The sequence below is a fragment of the Drosophila eugracilis genome, unplaced genomic scaffold, assembly GCF_018153835.1.
Source record: "Drosophila eugracilis isolate 14026-0451.02 unplaced genomic scaffold, ASM1815383v1 contig_408, whole genome shotgun sequence".
NCBI lineage: Eukaryota > Metazoa > Arthropoda > Insecta > Diptera > Drosophilidae > Drosophila > Drosophila eugracilis.
The window spans coordinates 617,382-629,090 of record NW_024573270.1 but is presented as its reverse complement, the minus strand read 5'-3'; the positions used below and the strand labels follow the sequence as shown (position 1 = coordinate 629,090).

Genomic DNA, 11,709 nt, shown 5'->3' with positions numbered 1-11,709 from the left:
TTCTTTTTATTACAACAGGCCGGAGTCCTAGGAGCGCTTTTCCTCCTCTTTTCACCGCATCCGGAAAATACACACTAGCACATAGACACACACATGCCATGCCATGCCATGCCCATAGACTGAGCACGCATAATCCTTGATCTTTTGTTAGTTGTTTGCTCAACTTCTGGGTTTTCCCCCTCCTGTTTGTTCGAGGACTAACAACCCAACCAACCAACCACCCACCCATTCTTCTCCTCTAAATTATTAATTAAAGTATTTAACAAATATGCTAAAGTTTGCCATGGCTCATGAGTCTTCTGTCGCATGCCCCACCGCATTCACATTCTCATCCTAATCCTGGACACGCCCAGGAGTTCATTTCTTCCGAGTTAATAATGTGGCCAGCAGCACACTCGGTGGGTGTGGGTGTGTGCGTGTGTGTTCGTGTGCGTATGCGTGTGTTGACATTGCATCTTTTTGATGTCCCGCTGCCGCATCAAAGGCGACTTCACAAAATAGTTGACATTTTGCTCCTTTTGTCCCCGCTTGCCAGCGAATTCCTTGGCTTTGAAATGCCATTCGCCGGCCGAAAAGATCGTTGCTGTGAAATACCTCAACGCCCATTTACACACACTCACACAACACACACACACACACACACACACTCATACAATTAAGAAGACTTCCTTTGACAGCGTAATAGAAAAATGAAATAAAACAATAGCCTTACTGGCATTTTTTTTTGTTTTTTTCATCTGAATTCGTCTTTGTAGGCGAACGATTGAAAGGAAAATATTTGATATATTCAATTTACCTTCCTTGATTTATTTCACTTCACAAAGAAAATGAAAACAAAACACAAATATTTCATATTTGCATTGCAAACTTTGCATATGAGTTGAGTTGTCTTGAAGCCGACGAAGCTCTTTTCTTATTTTCTTTCTTTTCCCTGCCTTTTTCCTTCCTTTTTTCCTTCCCTTTTTAATAATAATAATAAAAAAAATCTATAACAAATAGTTGGCAAATAACCAATGAATTTTATCACAACATTCTTGTTATTGTTCTTGCTCTTGTTGGATTTATAAATGAAAGGTTTTTCCAATTAAGATGGTGAAAATGGCTTATTGTGAGTAATACAAGTTTATTGTTAACTCAGCTTTCAGCTTGAAACAATAAATGATTTTTCTTTTAAAAGGGTTTTCCATTGCCAGGGAAGCGCGGTTTGTGAAAGAATCTTAACTTATAGATAGAAAAATATCTGAGGAAATCCCACATGCCACATACCCAAGCTGACTACTTCCAATGCCAATGCCAATGACAATGGCAAGGTTCAAGGCGGAACCTTGATGATGCCTCATTAGAGCACCAAAACCCTTCAGATTTATGGTATAAAGAACCCATGCAGAAGCACAGTTCCGTTGCCAGAAACAAAGTACTCACTCACCTGCATGTGTCACATGCAGCAGGGTCATAGATGCCATGCAATTATGCCAGGCGGCAGTTTATTCCAAACGAATGGATGCATCTGACGGGTAATATATTCTCAAAATTTCTCTTTGCTTTGATTCTAAACAACCTACAGCTTTGTATATCTAAAATTTACTTTTTTATAATTTGCAGTTTTACATTTATAGCTGCCAAATATCTAACCATTTCCCCAAGTGATTTATAAGCTACGTTAACTGCTGTTTCTGTTACCCTTTCTCCTAAGCTATGTATGACCTTAAATCCCTTAATATTCGGTAAATAATAATCAAATTTCCCAGTTTTAGCTAGCTCGTAGTACGACAACCTGCCACTGTTTCTAGTATTCCTTTTTCCCATATTAACATTCCGTATCGAAACTGTTGTGGGACTTTGACTTTTGGCACTTCTTAGGTGTACCCTTTTCCCCTAATTTTCCTTTCCTTCTTTTTTTCTGGGTGTCAGGTCTAGGCTAGAAAACAGCTCTTGAGGCAGAGGTGCATACTGATGATCCAGCAGATGATGATGATGATGATGATGATGATGATGACTACAATGATGATGGAGGGTGCCACCAGCAAGTCTGTAATTGAAATGCAGAAAATGGAGAGCAGCCTCGACCCGGCTAAGGTGAGTGCCCCGCCCCACTCTCTTGTCCTCTATCCATACGGCTTTCTCGTTTCTGGGGATAAATAATGCAGCAGCAGCCCCGAGGAGTGATGAAGGGATGAGATGGATGTTGAGGTGGTTGGCGGAGGGGTTGCCAGGAAGTGGATGCTTTCTTCATCTGTCTCGGCCTGAGCCGCTGTTGACACATAGTTTGTAGTTGGTAAACAGGCAACAACACACAACTGCTCAACGAGCACCTGAAGATGCTTTGTATAAATTTGAATATTTAACTGCAGCAGTAGCAGCAGCAGCAGCAGAGCAGTGGCAGCTGTAGATTCAGATGCAGATGCAACAACACCAATGCACTGCCACTGCCAGTAGCAGTTACACAGGCCGAGAAAACCAACCAACCAGGCAACCAACCAACCTACCCCAGAAGTAGCAACATTTCACTCAAATCCAGTGCAGCTGGCTGGCTCCGGCATCGTGGGTATATGGCCAAATCTTTTGCCAAATGCCGGGGTGACATCTCTTACCTTACACCCACCCGCCATCTTCTTCATCTCCCTCCGCCAGTTTCTCAAAACTCATTTGGCATGCATGTGTGTCAACGCTCTGGCCAAGACGGCAGCAACAACATCCCAACATCCCAACAGCAACACCAACTGAGATGATTATTATGTATGCATTTCGGGGGCTTAACTTCCTTGGATGGCTCTCGATGGATGGTTCGACTGTCGTTCACCCACTGCTATGCAGCGATCACGATTCCAGGGTATTTAAACAGTATGATGAGCGGGTAATAGTTATTAGTTTCCTTATTTATCCTTAGTTCAAGCTTCTTTAACTTTTTCCAAAATCATAAATAAATTATAAGTAATAATCCACTCCTTGATGAGAACTCCTCCAACGCCAACACGCCTTTCCATTTTCCATACTTACTAAGTTTTCAACGTTTTTCTTACAAAAATTTTCCATGGAAAGATTATGTGTCGTAGGTAATGAAAAACACCGGGTTATAGCTTCACATTTAGTTTTCATATTCATTTATTTATTTTTAATTAATTCATTAGTTTTTATTTATTCTTAGACCCTTGATATCCTCAGAAGTTGTGTTGTGTGTGTGGTTTTTTTTCCTCTTTTCTTTTTTGTTTTGGTTTATTTTTATCGGTTTTTTTCTTCGTTTTTGTTTTTCCTTTCCATTTATATATTCTCATATATAATATAGTTCAACTTAATACGCTTAAAATATTCTCGTTTCGCGTTGAAATCATTACATATATGGTATATCATTATCATTATTGCAATAATTATCGTAATTATTTGTATTTTATGTCATTTTATTTTACTGTTCTGCTGTGGTAATGGTAATGGTAATATAATGCCATATATAATTGTTCATTTACCGATAGATATATATATATATATATGCATATGCCTAGGGGGGTTGTCTAGGTGATGAATTGTGTGTTGTTGTAGTTGTGTTTTGAGTTCTGTTTATCGTTTTTATCGTTTATCGCTTGTCGTTTATCGCTATTTGCATTTTGCAATTGGCTATTTGACAATACGGGGGGTGGTGTGCGGAAGTGTGTGTGTGTGTTCTCCACTAAGCTTACACAGACAAAAAAAAAAACGTTTTTTTGGGATGTTTCTCGATTTACGTTTAGGTTTAGGTTTAGTTTTTTTAGTTTGAATTTGCCCTACAATATTCCTTAGGTTCGCTTGGTTTTTGCCTCGGTTTATTTACTATTTGTGAATTACATAGTTCGATATACTACAGATTCCGCTCTTCTCAGCTATTTTGTCTAATAAATATAATTTGTTCATTTTTGTTTCGTTTTCATCTGCTTTTTTGTTAATGTTTATAATAAGTTGTTTGCTTGACTTTTCTGGTTCGCGTCTTCGCTGATGCGGCAGCTGCTGCTGCTGCTGCTGCCTTTTTGGTTGGTTTTTGTTTATATTATTTTTATTCTTGTTTTCGTTTATTATATCTCATAAATTCTTGTTGTTGCTAAATTTTGTTGTTTGCTTTGCTGTTGAGTGTGTGTGTGTGTGTGTATCTGGATTACTGTCAGTGTATAGATGTGAATGTATCTGGTATCAGTGTGTGTTTGTGTGTGTGTTCTTTTCTAGTTTTTTGTTGTTGTTTAGCTTTTTGTTGTTGATTTCTTGTTCTTGTGGTGTGTGCAAAACGTTTAAATGTTAATTTATCTCAATTGTTTCCCTGTTTCTTTATTTGCTAAGTATTCTCCACTTCTCCTCTCCCATCTACTTACTCCTTTCCGCCCTTCGACTTTAGCATTAGTTTAGGTTTAAGTTTAGGTTTAGTTGTAAGTTACTCCTTCGGTTTAAGTTGAAGTTCGTGTAGCTCTCTAACATAAATATCCTAAAATACTTGGTTTTTCTTTTTTCGTTTTTCGTTTTTCTTTTTCTTTCTGTTATTTACACATAAATATTTGTTGCTGCTTCTTTTGTTTTCATAATTCATAATCCATAATTCATAATTTATACTTTTTAGTTTATTTTTTATTTTCGGTTTCTCCGTTCATTCCCTCTCTCAAGCCATTCTCAATAGTTCGCTCTAATCCGTAATATTAATTTTAGTGTGCCATTTGTTTATCATTTTTTTTGTTTGCTTTTGAAGCAATTTCCTTTTGTTTTTTGGTTTTTGTTTTTTTGTTTTTGTTTTGTTGTTTTTGTTTTGTTGCTTGTTTTATGCTTTTTATGCTTGCCAAATTCTAATAGGTAACTGACTCCTGCTCTTTTTCGAATTGTTTTGGTTTGCCAATCAACGAAACGGAAATGGAAACGAATCGAAAACCAGATGGGAGAAATTCGAGCGGCTAGGCTAGTACAGTGGTACCCCGCCGCACACGTATAACTAACATTTAGACTCCTATACATATTACATACCATATATATATATATATTAATATATATACTATATATATATATTTGCCATTTATCCGATAGTTTGTCTCGTTTATTTTACATCTAATTAGGCGCGACAACGATGGAGAAAAAAAAGCCAAAAAAAATTTGTTCACACTTTGGCGCATGAACTTCTATTATTTTGTATTTTTATTTATATTTTTATATATATATTATATATAACTAGAGATTACGATGCACGGTGCCATATACGATATAACACTAGTTTACCTTGATTAGCCTTAATATATATACACAGATACTCCGGCAAATATCGGAGCAGATTCCGAATTTGTTTCCTTATTTTTTGTTCTTTTTTTTTTTTGATATAACGCTATCGCACGCACGCGGACTCCCTCTCCCTTTCTATCTCTGTCTCTGTTGAGCGGACATTTGTCCGGATACGTTCCTTGTTTTGCCCTCCTCCTTTACCGTATCCCCCCTGTCCGCTCTCGCTCTTCCTTATACGGACATATACTTGCTCTGCTCTAAGCTGCTTTCTACTTGGCTGGCTGGCTGGCTTCCTTATTTATCATCCAACTCTGATCGTTCGGTTTTGGCCTCGTTTTCTGGTCTGGTTTTCGAGTTGGTAATTTATTTTGTTTTTGTTTTTTATAAAATTTCGTTTTCTTGCTCGTTTGCGCAACTAATTCAGCAATCTTTTGGTTTTCCTCCTTTTCTACGGGGTTTTTTCTTTTCATTTTCATGTTCTTTGTAATAGCAATTCTTGGCTTAGTTTCTAAGGAGGCAAGGAAACGATCAAAACACACACACACGCACGCACGCGATTATTAGGCAACTATAACTACACATATATAGTTGTTGTGGCAATAAATTCGATAAGCACCAATTCATGGAAAACAAGTGAAAAAAAATTCGAGCTGCTGCTGCTGTGTGTGGCTTCTTCTTTGGGGCATCTCTCTCTTTCTCAAGCGAAGCAAAATGCGAAAATCATTCGATCGAATTCTACTTTAATTGGCATCTAATTTATAATTTATACTTTCCGTTTCATCCCCCGCAATCTCAATCAAATTGGACGGAAGGCTCAACGATCTCGATCAGGGTTCCAAAGCTGAAATCATATTATACATCTAGTGTCTCCTGTTTCCTGTTGTTTTGTGTTTTTTTTTTATTTTCATTTTTTTAATACTGTTTTTAAGCTTTATTTAGTTCGATTCCTTTTGCTGGTTGTGAGTTTATTTTGGGCCGCATTGAGCTGAGCTGAGTTCGGAAAAGCAGACTTACAAATAATAACAAAACATTTCACATTCCACGCAATAATAGCATTAATATTTATAATTAAAATTAGTTCGATATTTTCTTCCTTTCTTTTTTGTTGTTTTCTTTCTCCTCTTTCTCCTCTTTTTTTGGATTGTGGATGTGTTTGCCCTTGCCTCGGCCATATATATATATATATGTATGTTTATCTTTATATATATATATATATATGAACAATAATAATGAATAAATTAGTTAATTAAGTAGGACGAAACTTAAACTTATCTATCAGGACATTACGGCTATAGGTCTCTCTCTATAAATATGTGTGTGTGTGTCTGTCTTCTATATTAAATTTATATCCATTTATATGTTTATTTAAAAAAAAAAACACTTTGCCTAGCAGCTAAATTTTGTTGTTCGATTTCTATAAATACTTTTTTGTTCTTTTTTTTATTTTCTTATATTTTCTGTTTAGTTTTTGAAAAGCTGACACTGTGCAAAGCAAATGAGAGAAAGCTTTCGCTAAGCAAAAATCTCCCACAACCCAAAAACCGGTTGTAGTCTAGTGTAGGTCCGTCGGTCTGTGTGTGTGTGTGTGCCTATGTTTGTGTGTGAATGCGTTTTGGTCTGGGCTGTCCCTCTAAAATGTCCACTTCCCCTTCCGTTTCCGGTGACGCCACCCCATCACTCCTCTTGCTCCTCCCTTACCTATGTACATTGGATGACTGGAGTTTAAGGAGGAAGATCCAAGGGATCAGCTCCTCCTCTGAAGGTCCGTCGGTTGTCAGTCGCCAGTCGCCAGTCGCCGTTTCATTTGTTTTTGTTTAAAACTATGCCAGTCTCAAAAAGCTCGAGTACCACGAAAAAAAAAACGATACGCCCTTTTCTTTAATATATATATATTATATAATATATATCCCCGCCCCGCCCTGACCTGCCCTGCCCTGCCCTGCCCCCTGCTAATATTCCATTCTACGCCCCCTTATTGTGGTGAGTATGCATGTACATATGTCTTGTATGTATGGTACGCTCTATGCTCGTATGACTACTACACTATGCTATCCATTATCTTTATGTGTGTGTATATATCTATATATATATATATCTGTATATCTATAACTGCGTCTATATATCCGTGGCTGTATTCTGTAAATGTATCTGCGGCTTAGCTGACTTCACACACACACACGTATACACAAACACACACAAACACACACACATATTAACGTACATGCACAGCTACATGGGATTACGTTGGCCTTGTCGCTTCCTTAAATTTCTTTACTTTTTCTCTAATGGCTAACAATAAAAAAAAATATTTATGTATACGTGTTTATATATATATATATATATATGTATGTATATATATATATAATGTTCCGATAACTATATATATATATATAAATTGGGTTTTATATATATATATATATATTACGTCTCCTGTTCTTCGGTTTTAGTGGCTGGTTTTCAGGGGTTTATTACCCCCCTTTAGAGCTCTTAAGAGCTAACAGTCGACTTGATCCTCCTCCTGGAGAGGATCGGTGGATCGACGGCGTCTCCTTCGGGTATTGGGTACTCCCGCCGCACCACCAGTGGCGCCCTTTTTCTTTACGAACTTTATATTATAGGGATCCTCCGCCAGTTCCGGATAGAGGTTAACATCGTGGATGTACTCGCCCTCGTAGTTATTGGCATAGCTCTGCTTGAGAATCTCCTCGGTCTCCTGTTGGCTCCACTCAAGTGCCGTTGTCAGGCCACTTCGCAGTGCCTCCTTCTCGCGATGCCACGCCTTTCGCACCGCCGTCAGCTTGGCGTGATGCATCAGTCGCTGCTGTTCCTTGGCCACGGTTGTGCCGTAGCGCAGATTGATGATGGCATGTGCTCCATGAATCTTCACATCCAGATAGTTACCCGTATTCGAGGATGAGCCACTACTGGACGAGGAAGATGAGGATGACGACGACGATGATGAGGAACCAGAACCACCATTTGTTGATCCCGATGAACCACCGCCACTACCAACTGTCGCCTCTCGTGTGATCTCATGGAAGGTGGTGTTCACCTGACCCTGCAGACGTTTCAGCTGCTGGCGATCCTCCGTTGCCCGCCAAGCGTCCTCCTTCACAAAGAAGAACGAGTCCTGCTGGGCATTGTGCACCACAAAGGTGAAGGGCAGCAGCTTGGAGCGATTGAATACGCTGGTGTAGACATCCCGGTAAATGGCATTCGCAGCCGGCACACTGGACACTATGGCCTGTCCGTCGGCGGTGCGGGAGACGACGATGCCCTTGCCAAATGGTGGCTCCGTATCCGATCCTATTGTCTTCGGTGACGGATCCATAACATCGCATTTAAGGGCCGAACGTGGTGGTGCCGACAGCTGTTCAAAGTCCGACATCCGGCGGACATTAAGGTGAGCCAGGAAGCCACTTTCCACCGCCATGGTGGGTATATTGTCGAAGGGTCTGCGCAGATTCAGGGCCACCGGATTGGCCGGTGGTCGTCCCCACAATGCTGGTGGTTGCCACAGATCGCGAGCCAACTGGGGCACCAGATTGCCCACGTTATAGCCCAGGGTTCTCATCCAGGCGGCAAAGTCCTCGGGATAGTGTCGTTCGTGACCCACATTGATGGGATCGTTGCCGTTGAAGCGATACAAATGCAGTCTTGTCGGTGTGATAATCCTTTCGGCTACTCTCTGCCAATCCGGCGACATCCATTGGCCAATCAATGGATCGTATACCCGACCATCTCCCATGTGCACCAGCGTTGTAACCTGATCGAGAATGCCACCACAGAAATCAATGGGCAGATATAGATATGGATTCGAATCGTAGACGATGTGACCGAAGGGTGAACGCATTATTTCCCGAATTCCCTCGCCATACTGATTAAACAGCATCAGGGGAGTACCACTCTGGTCCGTGGCCACGTAGTATTTGTGCCTATAGACCTGGGCATAGATCAGATGACCCACATCGTCGTAGGTCAGTGACATTAACTTTCCATCCCTCGGCGAATAGATCTGGCTGACCTCATAGGGTCGCTGCTGATTCGTGTAGAAGAACTGCGTCACATTGCCAAAGTTATCCTTTCTGGTGGTCAGACGCTTCAGATGGTCATAGTAGTAACGGACATCGAATCGACCCCGCTTCGAGGCCCTCACAAGCAGACCCTGGGTATTATAATGGAATCGCTCCTCCCTAGCATTCTGGGCCACCAATCCTCTAGCATCGTACTTGTACTGCCCTTCACCGAATTTAACAATCCTGTCCTGGGCATTGTACTCCATGGGTATCGTATTGCCTCTGTATGTGAGTGACAGCAGATTGCCATTGTCGTCGTACCGGAATCCCCAAGGTTCCTGGGCCTCCACGCCCACCAACTGTCCATCGCAGTCCCAGGTGTAGTTCTTCACGTTGGTATAGCTATTCACTGCCATATTGCGGGTATAGGTCCGTGTCTGTGAGATCCTGCCATGCACTCCATAGGAGAACTCCATACGGAACACCTCCAATCGATGGATAGCCAAGGCCATTCGCTGTGTCTGGAAACGACCATCCACGGTTCTCGTAAAGCTTGCCGTTCCATCGTGCAATTGGGTTTGATTCTGTACTGGTTGCGAGAATCGGAATTGACCTATCAAGCTGGGCCTTCCTGTCCGCGGATCATAGGCAAAGGCCTGCGTTGGCAAACTCTGTCCCCCAATCCTGCCCTGCAGGGCCACTACTCTCAACTGCGAATCGTACTCATAGCTGAACTTGGCATTGCTCAGACCCGTCTTGGCCACATAATCGATTCTCTCCTCGGCCAGCAATCCGGCGGCATATTCAAAGTCCCATCGGTACTCCAACTCTCGTTCCGTGTGCGAAACTGTGCTCGGCATTCCGGTGGCCTCGTTGTACTGGAACTCACTCCGGCCATCACCATGGACCACCTCCGTCAGCTGACCAGCTGCATTGTAGCGATAAACAATCCTGGCACCATCTCCTGGCAGAATCGTCTGGAGCAGGGCTCCCGCGTGACTGTAGTGCTGTAGATAGGCTCTCGTACTGCCGGGTGGAGTGTAAGTACACCGGATAAATCCAATCGAGGTCTGCATGCTGAAGCTATGACGAGTGCCCGAAGGAAGGACCACATGCCTTAGGCCACCAGCATCGTCGTACTGCAGCACAAACTTTCGTTGACTGGCCAAACCGATTTCGGAGACCAGATTCCAATCGTTGTACACGAAAGACACTATGCCATCCTGCTGCGAGGTGATCTCCGAGAGCAGTCCATGTCGATCGTAGCTATACTTCAGCTCAGCTGGTCCCCAGGCCCATCCTTCAACTCGATTGAATCGATCGTAGGTGATGTTGACTGGATAGCCATTGGTGGGATAGTAGGATTTGGGCAAACCGGATTGATCGTAGGCCACTATCAGGATAGGGGTACGTCGGGCATCATAGAAGGTCTCTCGGTTAGTGAACTGATCGAATTCCACACCAATAACCCTCGACTGGTTCACCCAGATCTCGCGATTCAGTGTCTGCTGTGGGTTCCTCACGTCACCGACCAAACTGTAGACCGAGTACATTGAATTGGTTAATCCCTCACCCATCGTCACACTCTGATGTGACCACATGGCCAGCATTTCCGCTTCCACGGGCAGAGCAGCCTCCAGCAGTGGATGCCTGGCAACGGCTGAGGCCTCCACAACGACACCGTTATCACCATGGATAACCAATGTATTGTTAGCCTTAAGTTCCGCATCCGCATGGGCTTGTCCTCGTTTCAGGAAAGTGGATCGTACTCCACCCAAAACCAAAAGCTCATTCGCCTCGCCAGCAATTCGTTCTCTCGAGAATAGCGACTCCACAGAGGCATGTACATAGACGGTGAGTCCCTGGCTATCTGCCAGCTGGGATGTGATCCTTACAATCTCACCACTGGGCAGGATCATTCCGGTAACTCGTCCAAACTCATCGTACTGATAGATATACGTCTCACCACCCGACGATCGGGAATTCAGCAAACCAGTGTTACTATCATAGTCCAACTCGATCTCCTGGCGACCCTTTTCGCTCAGCTTGGTCATTATGCCAATGCCATTGATCTGGATCTCCGATTTGTGATCCTGGGTGTTCTCAATGGAACTCACCACATTGCTGTAGTCGCGCAGGAACTGGATCTTATTGCCGGAGGCATCGGTCACAGTGGACAGGCGGCCAAAGCTCGTATTCTTCGAGTACAGGAAGCTATAACGAGTCTTACCCGAGGTCAGATCTTTGGTGGCCACATGCTGGCCATATCGATTGAACACGTAAATCTCACTGGAAGGCGGGAAGGGAATGTGGAACTCCCCGTTTTCATCGTGCGATGGAAGATAGTGTTCCAAGGCCAAAACGTGTAGGGTTCCTAGAAAGAAATATGAAACAAGAATTTAATTTATAAGCAATGGAAAGAAGAGAAAAGGCTTTTCTTCATAAACTATGTTATCTAGCCTTACTAAGCCTTTTT

General features: G+C 42.3%; 1 protein-coding gene across 4 annotated transcripts in view; it reads right to left on the bottom strand.

Moving 5' to 3' along the window:
* Window positions 1-3,078: 3,078 nt before the first annotated feature.
* The window catches only part of LOC108103787 (teneurin-a), a 222,360-nt gene continuing 213,729 nt past the window's right edge, over window positions 3,079-11,709 (bottom strand). For all 4 annotated transcript variants that reach the window (XM_017209417.2, XM_017209418.2, XM_017209419.2 and 1 more), the window contains one exon: window positions 3,079-11,607. In XM_017209417.2, the coding sequence (XP_017064906.1) occupies window positions 7,712-11,607 (3,896 nt within the window). In that variant the 3' untranslated portion in view covers window positions 3,079-7,711. The remainder of the gene's footprint in view (window positions 11,608-11,709) is intronic.